This window comes from Platalea leucorodia (genome assembly GCF_965183815.1).
Source record: "Platalea leucorodia genome assembly, chromosome: 6".
Classification (NCBI taxonomy): domain Eukaryota; kingdom Metazoa; phylum Chordata; class Aves; order Pelecaniformes; family Threskiornithidae; genus Platalea; species Platalea leucorodia.
Genome location: NC_138828.1, coordinates 72,803,256 through 72,818,994, shown reverse-complemented (window position 1 = coordinate 72,818,994; position 15,739 = coordinate 72,803,256). Strand labels below are relative to the sequence as shown.

The 15,739-nt window shown below is 37.8% G+C and overlaps 1 protein-coding gene across 3 annotated transcripts in view; it reads right to left on the bottom strand.

Annotated features, from left to right (window-relative positions):
* EVC (EvC ciliary complex subunit 1) overlaps positions 1-15,739 on the bottom strand; it is a 57,260-nt gene that overhangs the window by 40,517 nt on the left and 1,004 nt on the right. For 2 of the 3 annotated variants that reach the window (XM_082315284.1, XM_082315285.1), the window contains exons 1-8: positions 15,438-15,524; positions 12,843-12,953; positions 10,021-10,104; positions 9,254-9,486; positions 8,206-8,290; positions 5,880-5,978; positions 3,420-3,557; positions 1,313-1,471 (exon numbers count right to left, since the gene is read on the bottom strand). In XM_082315284.1, coding sequence (XP_082171410.1) covers positions 1,313-1,471; positions 3,420-3,557; positions 5,880-5,978; positions 8,206-8,290; positions 9,254-9,486; positions 10,021-10,104; positions 12,843-12,893 — 849 coding nt within the window. In that variant the 5' untranslated portion in view covers positions 12,894-12,953; positions 15,438-15,524. Of the gene's footprint in view, positions 1-1,312; positions 1,472-3,419; positions 3,558-5,879; positions 5,979-8,205; positions 8,291-9,253; positions 9,487-10,020; positions 10,105-12,842; positions 12,954-15,437; positions 15,525-15,739 lie in introns of those variants that run through there. The other variant, XM_082315286.1, reaches the window with a different exon arrangement.

The following is a 15,739-nucleotide window of genomic DNA, read 5'->3' as shown; positions in this document are numbered from 1 at the left end:
TAGCTGTCAAGGAGACATTAAGGCAGGAAAAGACAACCGCAAGCTTGCAGAACAAACTTAAATACTCAAGGGGGAAAGATGGACAGAAGAGCAACATGGAAGTCCTGGGCCACTTTTCAAGATGCTATGCAGCACACTAGTATGGGCCTTCACTTTGAAATGAGGATACATATCTGATTTTGATACTGCTGGGATTCCTTCAAGTATGTGGTCAGCTGGAGTTCAGTAAATATACTAAAAATTAGTACAATTGCCTATGGCCTAGCACCTTTCATTGCACTATTAGAGAAGAAGCCCAGAATTACAGTAGGGAGCAAGATTTTCTGTTTGAAACTGCAACTGCTTTAGACAATGCTGCAAGGTTGGAAAGAGTGTGACAACTACTGTAGTTAACGGAGACACACAGACAATGACCTTTGCAATGAGATGCAAGCATCACAGTAGTGACTTCAGGTAGGAATACTTCCTGTGTCTGTATCCAAATACCTCATGTGAAATCTGCCCATCTGAAGGAACTTACTGTACAGCAGCCCGGTATGGGTCAAGTGTGATCAGCTGCAAAGACTATTTTCATATCTGGCCAGCTCAGTTTACTTAGCTGCTCCAATGCAAAACAAACAAGCTAATAATTACTGTGTCTGTTTATTAGTAAGCCAAATAAAGCTAGCTATCCATTTATTCTCCAAATTACTAATAAATGCAGTGGGCCAGATTCTGATTGTACTGTTAATCTGTAAATGCCGTGTAATACTTTCAGTATGTCCTCTGCAAAGCAAATAAAGGATCTGTTAGATTTAACACAACATAAAGCACAGTGCTGAGGTATTTATAAACACATTTTTCCCCCTTAAGACCATATCACTAAGAGATGTTAAGGGTTTTCAATTCCAGTTAAAGTCACTGGACACACAGAATCACCCTCAAATTTAAATCAGGATTTCTCAGTCAAAGTGGAATAAATACTTTGAAAGGAAAAGAAATGTCCTGATGCCCAGGGTAACGATTCTCCTTCATCATTAGATCTAGTGTTCTTGCTCCTGGCTCACTGGCTGCATTAATATCACTTTTTCCTAACATGACTGCCTAAACAGTATTTTGAGAATTAGAACTCAAGTGCAGAGAGTTCACCCTCCTGTGAGTCTTCATAAACTGCAACGGAAGTTAAGCTCTTTGCAACAAGCCTGAAAGAGACAACTGCAGTAAGCAGCTTTCATCATTCCTGAGGTAGGACTGACAGACTGTACACTTGCATCACTCTTTGTGTTCAGACTGACTAAATCTCTCTCAAGTTTTATTTCTTTTTGTACTTTACCATTGCCTGCAAATCTTGAGATTCACTTAATAAGCTTTCTACTGCAATCATCGTCTCAGTCAGATCCATCATTATCTTTGTTGCTTTGGCACTTGAGCATTTTGATTGGTCCAAAAAAGCCTGCTGGGCTTTGTCAGTCTGCTTCCAGAAAGCTTCCATCTGTGGAATATGAATCAAAAAACAATCCATGTTCCCTCATTAATCATCTAGCATTTCATGACAGCAAGAGGCATATGAGTCTACTGAGATACAAGTCACTGAGACTACAGACAGCTTTCAGTTTTAGTTATACTGAACATTTTGAAAAGCTAAAGAGCCTATTTACTATATGATAATACACGTGTTGGTGGCACATAACCAGCAGATTAATTCTGACCTTGTTAAGTGTAGGGATTCTGTATAACTTGCTAAGAATTTGTTGTTAGTTCTCCACATATTGCATCTATAAAATCCTGTTATGTTGTTAGTATTAATGGGAAAACTAAAAAAGATAAGAAACTGCAGCCTTTTTTTCTGGGAAGTTTATTTAGCTGTAGGAGCAGGCATTCCGGTCAAACAAGATTTTTGCTAAAAAAGGAAAACTGAAAATTGTCACTGTTTTTCACCATCAAAGCCTTTCATAGCCACATGCTATATAAGCACTTTATTAACTGTGCTGGAATTGAGCACTTTATGCAGTATCAGCACAGTGTATATATTATCATATGGGTAATCTCTAGTTTTAGGCTCCAATCCCACAAACACGACTGTGCACAAATGTGAATATTCTGTGGTCTTCAATGGGATTACTAGTACACATAAAGATAAGAAAATGCATCCATTGCCAGGATTTGTATTAAGTACCTGTGAGTTTTGCAAAAACCTGTGACTATGGCATCTGTGAGTATGGCAAAAAATCCCTTTATATTACTGAGGGAAGAGTGGATTAGTTCAAGGTCCTGATCTATACGAATCTGCGTACAGGGAAATCGTTTTCAATATGGATGAAAAGCATCTGCTGCCATAAGAGTGACAGACCCACTGAAGGATGACTGCTGCTGGTGAATAACTGCCTCATGTTGCTGAGCAAGGCTGCCAGGGAGTTTTTATATGACTAATTCCGGAGAACTCTAAACAACCAATTTTTCAAAGAGCAAAGTTAAATTGCAAAAGAAACTTGACACAGATGTACCATCGTTACTAGTACTTCCACTATAAAGTGAAAGGCACAGAGAATCACAAGAAAGCTAAGAAAATTCCCAGTGAAGCACTTAACCATCAGACATTAAAAAATGTTAACTCCTCTATCAAAAAGGCCCAAGGCTGAGATGATGGGCTGTTTAGTTCAGGGCTGAAGTGTCACAGTCAATCAGTGCAGGCAGCTCGCAGAGCCATCACTCTGACTAGTCAGTCTCTCATTCTCATCAGCAGTGAATTTGCTCAAACCTCAAAAACAAGACTGGGAAGAAGAATATCTTTCAGATTACTCAGTTTACTGGAAAATAATAGGCAGAATATTCTTAACCTCCAGTTTTCTATCCTGCAAGCTATTTGGACACAGTGACACTACTGTAGAGAAGAAAAACCCCAAACTTCACTATGGGAATCAAATGCCTGCCATCAAACTATATTTTTTACATTAAAAAAAAAAATGTATTATAATGTGCAGAGCTGCTAAGACAAAATGTTTTGCTAAAGTAAATGTGCAAAGCATGCTAACAGGTAATTATTTTCTTAGTAATTATTTCAGCTTAAAAATGTTGTATAGTCTCATTACTTTCTTACTCTGTTATAGAGGATTGAAGAAAACAAGGTGCTAGGATAATATTCCTAAAAGTCAGACTGTACCTAGGCTTGAAATAAATCTTACTATCTGACAAGCAACAGACATTTCTCAGCTCTAAACCCAGTGTAATAAAACAGTGTTTGTATAAAAACCACATTGGCTCCCAAAGGGAACTGGAAATACTTTGCTGGAACAATGTAAAAATGTTTTCAGGACTCACGCACATCTAAAGTACTAATTGTGGACTAGTCAACACAACAGTTTAAAAAAAATTAAAAAGCACTCGCCATCAAAAGAATAACATTAAAATACAATTTTAGGAGAGAAAAATTAGGAAGTTACATTATCTATTATGTGCTCAGAATATTCTCTTTCTTTCCTTTCTAAGTCTTCTAGAGTCTGGTACTCTGAATTATGGGCTCCTGACATCTCAGTATTCTGGAGTCTAGAGTCAAGTTGTTTCTGCAGTTCTTCAAAATCCTGGAAAAAAAAGCAAGTGATTTCTTAAACAGAAAACCAGACATAATTTCTAAGTTCGGGAGTGAATTTGTATGTCAGTTGTGGCTCATGGCTAAGGAAGCTGAACAAAGGTATTCAGAAAGTTCTGTCTCTGGGTGATGCACCTCCTGCAGCAAGCAAAGAAAACTCAAGTTATATATATATGGCAGCTCTTAACTACACTCAATACAAATGCATACATTTCCACTAGTATGTGAGTACAATCAAGACTGTTATCCACCTCCGTTTAATTCAAGTTTTAGTAAGCACTGCTGCAGGAGCTTTCATACTAATAATCCTTTGAATCTACCCACAAATATTTTTATTTTAATGCATGTGTCCCATCTTAAATGGCAGCTATGAGTATATACGCTGTGTTTGAAAGCACAGAGAAGTATCCAGATATGATAATGAGAGAGTGTTTCCTGCAGAGTGCTAGCACACACAGGTAAACACGCCTGTAACGCTCATAAGGGACAAATTACAGGCTACATGATTATATGGGTTTTTAAAGTTTTTCAGTCCTTTGAAAACAGGATGATTTTTTCTGAAAGCTAATGACACAGACAAATACTAGTCTTCTGCCCTTACTTAGTAGCTTGGTACTGAAATGGATGATGCTTCAGTGCATAACATGCCTTACATAACAAGCATTTACTTCTAATATAGCACAATTTTGGGTGTCAATGCATTAACTTGATACCCTATGTCTTAAAGAAATGTAACCAGATTTTGACAAGCTTCACAAACAATTTCATCAAAATCCCATAAATTTTTCTTCCAATGCAGAATTAAAAGAGGAAAATGCTCTCTGTGATAAATCATATAATCCTCAGTCTTGCCAAGGCAGTATTACATACAGTAGTTTCCAGTGCTAATGCTTTTGCTTGTGACCAACGTCTCTTTTACTTGGTATCCACAATCAGCCTCATCCCTTATGTGATATCCCAACCCTACAGCTGTCAAGTTTTCAAGACCTTTCTCTCCAGAATATAGGACACAGGAATCCCATATTGACACTTAAACAACTGGCCTACTCCAGCAATTACTGCACCTAATAAACAAGATTTAGTCTTTGTCTTGCAGCAGGTCAGTTAAGTGCATGAAGACACCGATGCCATCAAGCCCCACTGATGGTTAGGCTACACTGGGAAACATGCCTAATCTATATTACCTCTATGTTTATAATTTGAAGTCATTACTGGAAGTCCATCAGAAAAAGGGATTTGCACGCAAAATCTCACTTTTCAGTTAGTAAATACAATCAACTTTAACACTAAACCTGAGGATTTAAGGCAGGAGTGGTTTTAAGGCAAAATCCATTCTGAAATAAATTATTAGGTACCAACTACAGAGATTCCTGATATTCATTCACAGATTGTGAGACTGAACAAACAAAATAAATCTCAACAACTAGAGCTGGGAAGCCGACAGACTTTAATGCCTAAATGTGAAACTCCATCTGTATGTAAGGAAAAAAAAATCATTACTGTAAGAAGAATTAAATAGGCTGCCCAGAGAAACAGGGGAGTCTCCTTCAGTGCAGATATTCAAGAGTTGGCTTGGCAGGGCACTGGATAGCCTTACGTTATTCCCTGCTTCCTACAGAAGGTTGGACCAGATGATCTCCAGAGGTGGCTCTCAACCCAGACTTTTCCATGACTCTAATCTGGAAAAGGGAAAGTGGAACCAGTAGCTCTTCTATTTTGTTCCGTTTTGTAAAGCTTTTTTTCTTTCTAATAATCTTAAAAATAGTATTGTGAGGCCACCTGAAATGCATATTGACTGTCAATGTACGTCATCTAGTTCAGAAGTGGAAAATGGATTTTGATACAAGTATATGGAAGAAAAAATGATAAAAAGGAAAATAAGTATATTTTCCCTTGATTAAAAAAAGCCTTGAATTTCCTTCTGGTACTTTATTTCCTGCTATTCTATTATCAGTAATGATACATGGAACCAGACAAAGACCTGATAATGAGAAATTTTTAAATCTGAGTGAATAAGGTTCACAACGTTCTGTTTGGTTGAATGGATTCAACTACAAAACACTTTTATTCTTAACAGATTAGACACATCATTGTCCTGATCACCTCATACAACAACAAGGGGGAAATGTGGATAAGGTAATGGAGAGAATCAACTAACAAGGGAATTTCTTTGCATTTCTTCTGAAATGGATTACAGATGACATTGCTGTTTAAAAAGAGCAGGTGAGATAGCCTGCTGTGGCAGCTTGCACTAACTGGCTGGATTAACTCTTATTTTCTGCAGTCTGAAATATTAACCAACAAAACCACTTACATTTTCTTGAATTAAAAGGATCTTCTTGAACAAATCATCAGTAATCTTCTTTTTATGACAAAAGTCTGTGAGGTATATTTTGAGAACCTGCATAAACATCTATTCAAAAGGAAGGAAACAAATCCCAGGGTAAGTGCCTGTTCAACATCGTAAGGACATCTTTGTGATAACTTTTGTTGGTTTAAATCAATCAGTGAGACTATAGTGCATCATAAGCAAAATAATAGAAACACCATCAGAACTCTACAGTACTTCCATTATGAAAAATTCTTTAGCTTTGGCCTCAGTAAGATACTGGAAGACGGTGTTATGCTCTAACAAGGCCAAGGACATAATCTCATACAGCCTTGTAACCAGACTGACACATCTGAAACTATCCTTTACTGGACAATATACAGATCACTTAAAAATATAAAGCCCATTTTTTAAAGTTTAATGAACCTCTAAGCTGAAAGAAACTAACATATTCATTACTATGATTTCAACTGTAGTCGGCCAAATGAAGTATCAATCATTTTTATATACAACACAAAAGCAACCATCTCAAGTTCTAGCTACCTTCTCTTACAAAAAATACACCTATTTTCCAGTCGTTTGTTGTGTTTTTTTAAGGATTGTGTCTTGAAAAAGATGTTTTTGAACACTGGGATAATTTTTGCTTAACCTCTTCTCCTCTTGCCTTGATTAGAGTGTCAGTGTAAAGACAATTCACTTCATTACTAACTGCTGTGCTGCAGCATTTTCCAACATGAAGACAAAAATATACGAAATTTAACAGCCAACTGCCTGTTACTCATGTACTTGAAAACAGATGATGCAGAAGTTGCCTGCTTTAAACATGTAAAAACATAAATAAAACCATATTTACATATACAAAGTTATCAAAGCCAACATTTCAGTTGAGCAAAATCTGGAAAGTATGTTATCATTAGAGTTGAGTAGAAGAGAAAATAGTAAAGCAGCCATGTTTTTGATCTCACTTATCTATGTTTTGGATAGGAGTTTGGCAAGTTTTGAACACACAACACCAAGATACCACATACTGTAAAAAGCGGGGGGGGGGGGAAGAATCCAGGAAAACATTGAAGGAAGAGGATACGTTTCCTTTTCCTAGAAGTGATGCTAAGAAAGACTGACTCTGAAATCAGAGAAAGCAGAATTGAAAAGGAAGAAGCTATTCCCTAAACTCATTTTTTTTGCCCTTTTCCCCTGCTAGTGAAAACACACATCTACTCAAAGCTTCAGCTAAAGGTCAAAGTCATCTGTCTTTTATGGTAATTCTGGTGGGCCTTCAAGTATGTTAACTGCTCGTTTCCTCAGTGTTTCTGTGATTACATCACCATGTTGTTAACTTATCTTCATTTACAAATGGATGATTAACTTTGAGATCAAGTTCAACCTTCTCTAGTCAAGCTAAATTTCCTTCTGGAATCTGATCTCAAGTTCCCTTCCTCATCTGCTTAAATGGGAATAAATCCCATCAGAAGAGAAACTGCTTTCCAGGTTTACTTTCATGCTTCCTGTTTTGGATTGTGTAGAAGTTTGTTCAGAAAATCCCAGAACAGAAATATTCTCACTGCGTTTAAAAAAATTATATCAGAAAAAATAAATCTGTTTAAACAGAGATTGTGAAAGAAGGGGAGGAGAAAGCTACATACGTTATGTCCAGATTTATATTAACTAAGCTAAAACTCAGTAATGGTAACGATTCTGTACTTGATCGTAACTAGTCACCATAAACAATTGTATACATCCATTTTTGTTTTGGTTTGGTTTTTTTTTTCCTGTCAGCTTTGGATGCTGTGACTTGATGTAGTTAGCTATCTATGGTTTAAATGGGTACCTTAATTCCTCTGTCATGCAAAATCAGGACTATTGTACATATGACAATGGTACTGATTCAGTTGACCCGAATTTTCAATTTTATTCAAAGAGCTTGGAGTCCTTGGAATTGCAATGCACAAGCATTGTCCTTAAAACATATGCACAAGCATTGTCCTTAAAACATAAACTCATCTATTAAATGTATTTTTTTTTTTATTTTTATGACCCTCAAGTGTTCTATGTTATTCTCTGGAGTAACATTTAAAACCAAATTTTTATATTATCCAGTCTGACCTCCTGTATTTCACAGCCCAATATATTTCTTTATATTTTACTCCTTTGTGAAGCTCATATATAGGCAGAACAGAGAGAAAAAATAAAGAGAATACTGCAGAGATGCAACTCTGCTACACTACTTCCCAGGTAGTCAGTAGTTTATGTTATTTCCTAAACTGATATTCAATTCAAAACAAATAGCTATAAATGAGACATGAGTACCTACCACATGTTTTTCTTTTCTGAGTTCAGTATCAAGCAGCATGAGATCTTTTAAAATAACACTGCAAAGGCAGAGCTTAACATCAAAACTAAAACAAAGATTTAAAAAGTGTTAATATAAATCTAAATGAAGGTCACATAAAAGAGCAACACCATATAATAGTTTCATTTAATCACTAAATTCTCCTAAAAGCATTGGCTCTAGAACAGCAGTCAAGTCACTTCATTTTTACATTGCCTTCCCTTTCAGATAAAACATCTCTACGTAAAAATAAGCAAAACAAAACAGTGCTTTAACAAAGTTGGAGTTGCAGTTCCCTTTAGAAAAAGGCAAGGTAAATACAGGCACGAGTGGCTACAACAAAAGGAAAACAAAGGTTTAAATTTAAATGGCTATAGTAAGAGTGGGCATTTTGAAAATATTCTGTCTCGCTAGTACCTTTCCCAGTCCCCATAGTGACACAAATACAATTTTCTTTATTCTTGCTAATGAGAATACAGACATATATGTATTCATCTAGGGGTATCTTGCTGTTGTGCAGCTGAAAGAATATCAGAGCTGATAAGCCATTTTGATTAGCTCTACCTGCTCATTACTGGAGTGTCTGAGAAAGTAACAGTTTTCCCACAATATGACATGAGTAGTTCCCATTAAAACAGAGAGAACAGACCACTGCCACTTGCTGTTCTCAAGGCACCTGTTGTGTGACTTGACGTTGTACAGTGCAGAGGACTCCATCCCCAGCCAAGCACATCACTGCACATGTGAACTATCGTAACAGTGATACAGCTTTTATGAGACTGCTTTTGTCAAAGTTCTGATTCCCAGAATTGCATATAGAACAAACTGACTTTCAATATGCAGCATGATGTATTACTTTAATCTCCCCAACCACTTTTTTAGGGTTATACGCAGATAACTATGTCTTGATGCAGTGAATATATGCATTCAAGCCCAGTCTTTGGTTTACACCAGATCTTCAGTGATTGTCCTGAAAACCACTGAGGCATGCTAGGAAATGACCAAACGTGAGGGCAGGTTTACTGCTTACCTCTCACACGTTAGCACTTCAGGGAAGCTGATCACCTTGAGGAAGGCTCGAGCCTGAAATCTGTCATCGCTTGTTGTGGAATGTATTGTCGTGGAGGAACTGCAGTCCTCTTTGTCTCCCTGGCTCAGGGATCCCAGGCTGCCTGACGTAGATGTCTCCGTGACCTGATTAGGCAGAACGGACTGCTTTGGATTCTCATGCAAAGAGGGATTGGATGAGCCATCTGCCAAAGGCTACAGTCAAAGAAAATTTACAAGGTCAGTTAATACAACACAATAAGGAGATAAACATCTCATCAATTTGCAGTGTTTGCTTTCAAGCGAAAAATTAAACAATATACACAGCAAAAGTGTTTCCACATAAATTAAAGATTCATCATACTGACAGGTTTCTGCATTGCCCGGAAAAGCATTCTTCTGTTGTGGTTATCTGCTTAGTGCATGTTTTCTTACTGAAGGGCAGATCCTTGTGGGGTTTTTCTTGTGTCTCCTTGGACAGACCCAACTTCCATTAATGTTGATGGGAAGAAAAGGTCTCTTGACTACGCTGAAAATTGACCAGACACCACGTAAAGCACTGCAGGTTTCAGGGGGAACTGAAAGCAGCTGATGCCTTACAGAATAAGCCCTGAATCAATGGACTATAAACAAAGAAAGATCCCTATCAAGCAGATTGGCAGTAAGTTTTCTTCCATTACTTGACTCTGCAATTTACTCTGACACAGAATGATTGTTGTTAATTTTTACAAGTAGAATCTAAAACCTTACCCTAAATTTCTGATTGATGGGATAGATCACTTTTGCCTTTAATGCAAATGCTGTGACGTTACTGTTCAGAGGAGACTCACTTTCCTGTATGGAAAAGAACAGAAAACCATTTGGGAACAGCAGTAGACCTGACGGTTGTTCACTGTAAGCATTGCATGCCCTTTTTGGTTACACAATTTAGAAATTCCTATTGATAACTATTTATTGACTGTTTCTGCTTTGGCAGAAGAAGTTTCATAAGACTCATTCAGAGTATGAAACCCAGAAAACAGAACTCTGTCATTAACACTGCTCCAGAATGTTTTTACTCCTGCAAGGGAAAATAGGTAAGAGCTGGTATTCGGAAGTTATTTTAATTTCAGGATTTTCTTCCCCCCTTTAGTAGCAACTAAAGATTTCACATGAGAGACTGAAATTATCTTAATAACAGAAAATACTAAAGGATAAGCTCCACAGGTATCATCATGGCTATAAATTCTGACTTCCAATTTAAATAAAGAAACAATAGATTAAACACAATTAGTCATCATTTTTCCCAGGAAGAAGTTTTATAGTACAACCCTTACCTATAATCTAGAGAAAATACCAATGTTCTTCCAAAGAACTTTTTATAGATAATGCATTCTTTTCATGCAATCTGCTATAACACGTAATCTGACTTTTTGCTCCTCCTCTTTCCCAGCCACTGCTTTATGCACTGGAACAGTGGGATAATCCGCTTTGTTTTGTGAGGTTATGTATGGCTTAATAAAAGGTTGGCTACAAGCAACAGATAGAATGTTTAAAACCAAGCTTTAGGAGATTTCCTATTCTAACTTTTTTGGTTTTGTCACATGAAATGAAAGAATCTGATTTGTCAAAACACAATTTTCTTTATATAGATTTTTCTAGGAAATATCAAAGCACTAATAGAGTCTAAAAATAGAGACAGGAAGAAAAGAGCAAACTACGTCATTCATTAGATTCTTTTATCATTGCACCTTTTCATCTCCATTTCATTTATTTCCAGAAGTCATTTTTGGATTTACTGATAAAGTTAAAAGCAGGCGGTCAGCATGTAAAACACTTGCTCATATTGAGCAGTCCCACTGCTGTAGTACAGATTCAGAAACAGAAGCTGACAGATCCATTGCTCTGCCATGGCTGGAGGCAGAGCAGCTCCAGTCCAAAGCCGTAAAGCCACATCGCAGTGTGCTAGAAACTAACACATCCTGCTTCTTAGCAGGCATGAGTAATACACAGTTATTATTAATACGGTAATTATGGTATTACTGCAATGTGGAAGGTCTCAGAATGAAAATATCTGTTTTTCTGAAGTGCTCTAACCTAACCAAAAGCATTTTCCATCTATGCTTCTCCATGAACTGTCAATTTGATGCTAGTAACAGCAAAAGCCTCTGGGAACGGGAACAAATGAATAGAAAAAAAATACATAACTTCAGTAGTTGGACAAATAGGTGGGAGAAAGTCCCTTCAAATAACAAGGTTACTTCTTAATGTGTTATAAATGAGCTAACGTGTTTGGGAAATGGATACAGTTGTGAATGGTCACCTTAAAAGACGGTGATCCCATTTCAAAAGGGCTGGTAATACGCGTAAAGTTATATCATTATATAATTTCTCCCACAGGATTTACACTCCAAAAAGGAATCTAATCCATGCTGTACTTTAACTCAAGCAAAATGACCAACCATGGTTTGTCACCATTCCTAATCACAAAACTGAAATGAAGATTAATTACCTGTCACGATTTAAACCAACAGTAACATGTTCACAATAACGTCTATCTTCTCTTTGTCTTGAAACCAGTTCTCATTACAAGCTAAGCACCAGACTGGCTGGCTTTAACCGACAGTTTCTGCATGTATTTAATTTATGTATAATAGACTGAACGAGTCAGCTGAACTGCACATTCTTTTAAATGTAGTTTAACTCACAACCTTTAGCTTCACCAAGAGCAGTCAAATCAGCTTTGGGTGAAAGGCTGTGATCTAACAACTATATAGTAGGACTGGTTCTCAAGTTATTTTGAGATTATCACAAAAAAAAAAAAAAAGTTATTTGAATTTTTGATTGAGGGTGGGTTAAGTTTATACCTACTTTTCTTTCCAAATTATTTCTCTAATTGTCCTTGAATCCCAGCCTACCACACTGGTGTTTCAGTCCTCGTGGTCATTTCACCTCTACACTGTATCTTCAGCTGGTACCTGATGGGAGAACTTCCTATGTGGGAAAGCCATTGAAGATGCTACTATTCACAAACATACTCATTTTACTTCATTTATTCTTTCTGCCTCCATTGATCTACTCAGTCCAACTGAGAGTTGGAGCCTCTAAGGAGGCTCTTGAAAAAAGTATTTGTTCCAGATTGGACCTGATGAGGGAACTTCGTTACTGTCAAAATTTCCCTAATAAAGCCCCTTCTCCAGAAAAGAATCCACTATTAACTATCAGCATTGATTTCAGTACTTAATAACTTTTTCTTATGTCAACAGTGTTAACTTTTCCCATCAGCCTTTTGAAATTAAGGACATTGTAGTGACAAAACCAAAGAAGTCCCTGTCCAAAAAGAATTCAGGATCTTGATTAAAATAGCCAAGAGTCCCCCAAGAGAAACGGATTCATAAGGGGAATGAGTGCCTGAAATGGTTGCATTCATAAGCAGCCATCAACTCCCACTTTCCTTCTTACCCTTTTTCTGAACACTTTTTAAGGGCTCAATTCCAAACCCAATAATATTAAGACAGTTTGGGCAAGGCCCTGAATGTGCTCATTGCTACCTCCAGCAAAATGGACACCCACCACCAAGAGCAGAGCTTTACCTCCAGCACCATTTCCTCTTTTGATGTATAAGGTTCTGCTTTACTTTTCATGAGTGTGTGCTCTTTTTCATCAGAGTTGAAGCTTTCCAGAAGTCTCTGGGAATCATCCTTCTGAAATTCCAAGAGAAAACAGATAAAATGTAATACAGAGATCATGCAGATTCACTGGAAATATCTTGGACAGCAGCCTGGATACATTCATGTCTCCATCCAGAAAATTATTTCACTATTGGTTGAAAATTTTGGAAAAATACAATCTGAAAATGAAGGAGAATTTTACATATAAGAAGGAAAAATTAAAATTAATGAACTTTAGGAATTTGATTTGTCAGTCCAGAAGTAGAACTTTAATCTAAAAAGTTGTAAGAGGCTGTAAACGTGTCAAATCAATCCACTTGCTCTCAAAACGTCTTACTACGAACTATGGAGTCGAGCTCATGGTCTGACTTCAAACTTCTCAATTAAAGCAAGTTAACTAAAATTGTCCATAATTGCCTGCAATAAAAAGAATGCCTGGTATTTTTGGTCCCCTGCTAGGAGAAAAACTTCCTAAATGAAGTTTTAGTGGGAAAGTTCCTGTCAGGAAGAAATAACTATCAGAAAACGTTCACCATCTTGCTTCCCCAAAAGCAGCCCGTATCATTGGTCTTTACTTCCCTAACATACACACAGAGCTGCTGGTATGGACACAGACTGTGCAGGAACAAAACCTCCTGCCACGCACATTCTTCCCTGTGCACTAGATGGACAAAAAATAACACTAATGTTGGTCAATGCATCCAAACACAGGATTGCAAGGAATTTTTTTAGTGAAGGAAAAGATGGCAGCCTCCCTACCTCGACTACTTTTAAAATTATTTTTCAGGTTTTCATTGCACTAACTGCTTTCTGATGCAGTCTAATGATATGGCTGCAGCCACTACACATGTAACTGTCTTATGGAAAGATTCTCCTTGAATTATTTGGCCACCTGGTATATAAAGTAGTCCATTTTCTAAGAATATAGAGAACTGATGAGCCTTTGAATACATTTCACTCCTCATGACTTGCCTCTTATCACCTCTCTGGAACTTAGATGCTCAATAATACAGATCATATTCTCAGGTTAGTCTCCAAGACGCGGCGAATCGCAGATGCTGGTTCCTAAAAATCTACTAATGACAAAAGAACAGCTACAGTACTCCCCCAGCAATCTGGTCACTTATTTGTCCCAAACCAGAAGTTCACAAAACTTAGGCTGAGTGATCGGGACTTGTGCAAATAGCCACGTTGGATTCACCGCTGTACCTCACACCATAGCCACTCCAAAATAAGAATTTGCTTTTCTCATCTTATTTCTCTGATTGTTCGTATTGATCCAGTAGTCACTCACTCCTTTGTATCTCCATCACCATAATTTTAAGTGTCTTTGAATTTTTCCAGGATTCATTTTTTTCCTGCTAACATTTCTAATCTCCCTTCCTCTCCATTTGTTTTTGTCCTTTGTTATTTTTGCAGCTGCAGTGCTACGGAGCTCCCCTTTTAGAGCATTAAGAAGTTGAAAAAAAATAACTGTAATTACTGTAACATTTCATCAAGCTAATCTACCAGAGTACCATAATGAGACAAGCTCCAACCCAAAGGGTCACAAGAGCCTCCAGGCAATGCCGTACTCTAACAGGAGAATATTATTGATAGAAATCTATTACAGTACACTACACAGTCTGAAGTTACCATGGTAAAGGTTTCTTCTTAAAACTTTCCCAGTGCGCCCTTATGCACAGATCATCAAACCATTAAGGCACTTAACTGCATGTGTCCAAGTCCCACAGATTCAGGCTGAGATCTATAGCACAATGATCAACTGGGGCTGAATGACAAATGCTGGTACCTTACTGCGGTGCCTATAGCTGCTTCGGACTCCAGGTACTTGCCCTGCTCCCACTGCAAGGATAACTCAGCCGCTTTGGAAGCAACATGCTGTACTTAGGTAAACTATCCCTGCTTTTACTCTGGATACAGAAGGCTGTAATACATACAGTTCAGTACCTGCTACACATGCAACAGGCCTGCTCCATAGCATCGGGGCTGCAGACAGTATGAAGAAGGAACAAGCATGGACAGCCTAAAGTAGCGCTGTTGAATTTGGGAAATCAGACCCATAGGATACAACCTGCCCACCCTGAAGTGTGCTCTGTATGTGCCAGCAGGCAGTTTATTTTTCTTTCAAAATAAACAAATCCTTTACAGCAGTAGCATTGATTTTAATGGCATTTAAGCACCTAAATGCATCTGAAGATCTGGGCCAGAGAGAACTGACAGCTTCTATTCCCTATTGACATAAATGACATGAAGGATAAAATTGTACATGGCTATATTTGAGTTGGTAGTGGCAGTACAATAAAGATACCATCTATTAAGGCAGGGAAAATGAGCAACTGAATCAGAGAGGCTTGCACTCGCACAGGAGGCATTGATCCAGCATTTGAAATGCCTCCGTTACTAGGATGAAGCATGGCTTCAGAGTTTCAAACCTCCTACTTAAAAGCAGTTGGGAGCAAGAAGATTTTTCTCTTATGTCATGTTTAATGACGATCAACACTAGCAGATACGCACCTGCAGCAGAGCTGCTATAGCTGAAAAAAGGTGCGGTTAAAAACCAAGCCAAACCAGACCCCCCACTGCAGGCTGGCAGAACGCTCCGCAGGGCTCCAGATTTCCCAGCTGCGCCAACCATTGCTACATCCAGTCAATCCAGCACGACTTGGGACTAAATGCAATGGGAGAAAGAAGCAGAAGTCGATAACAATTCTCAGAAAATGTATCTGCCCGGTAGTGGTTCTGTGGGTATGTGCTACCTCTGCCATCCTCGAGTTCAAACAAACACTTTATGTAATAAAGAGATATGAATCATCCAC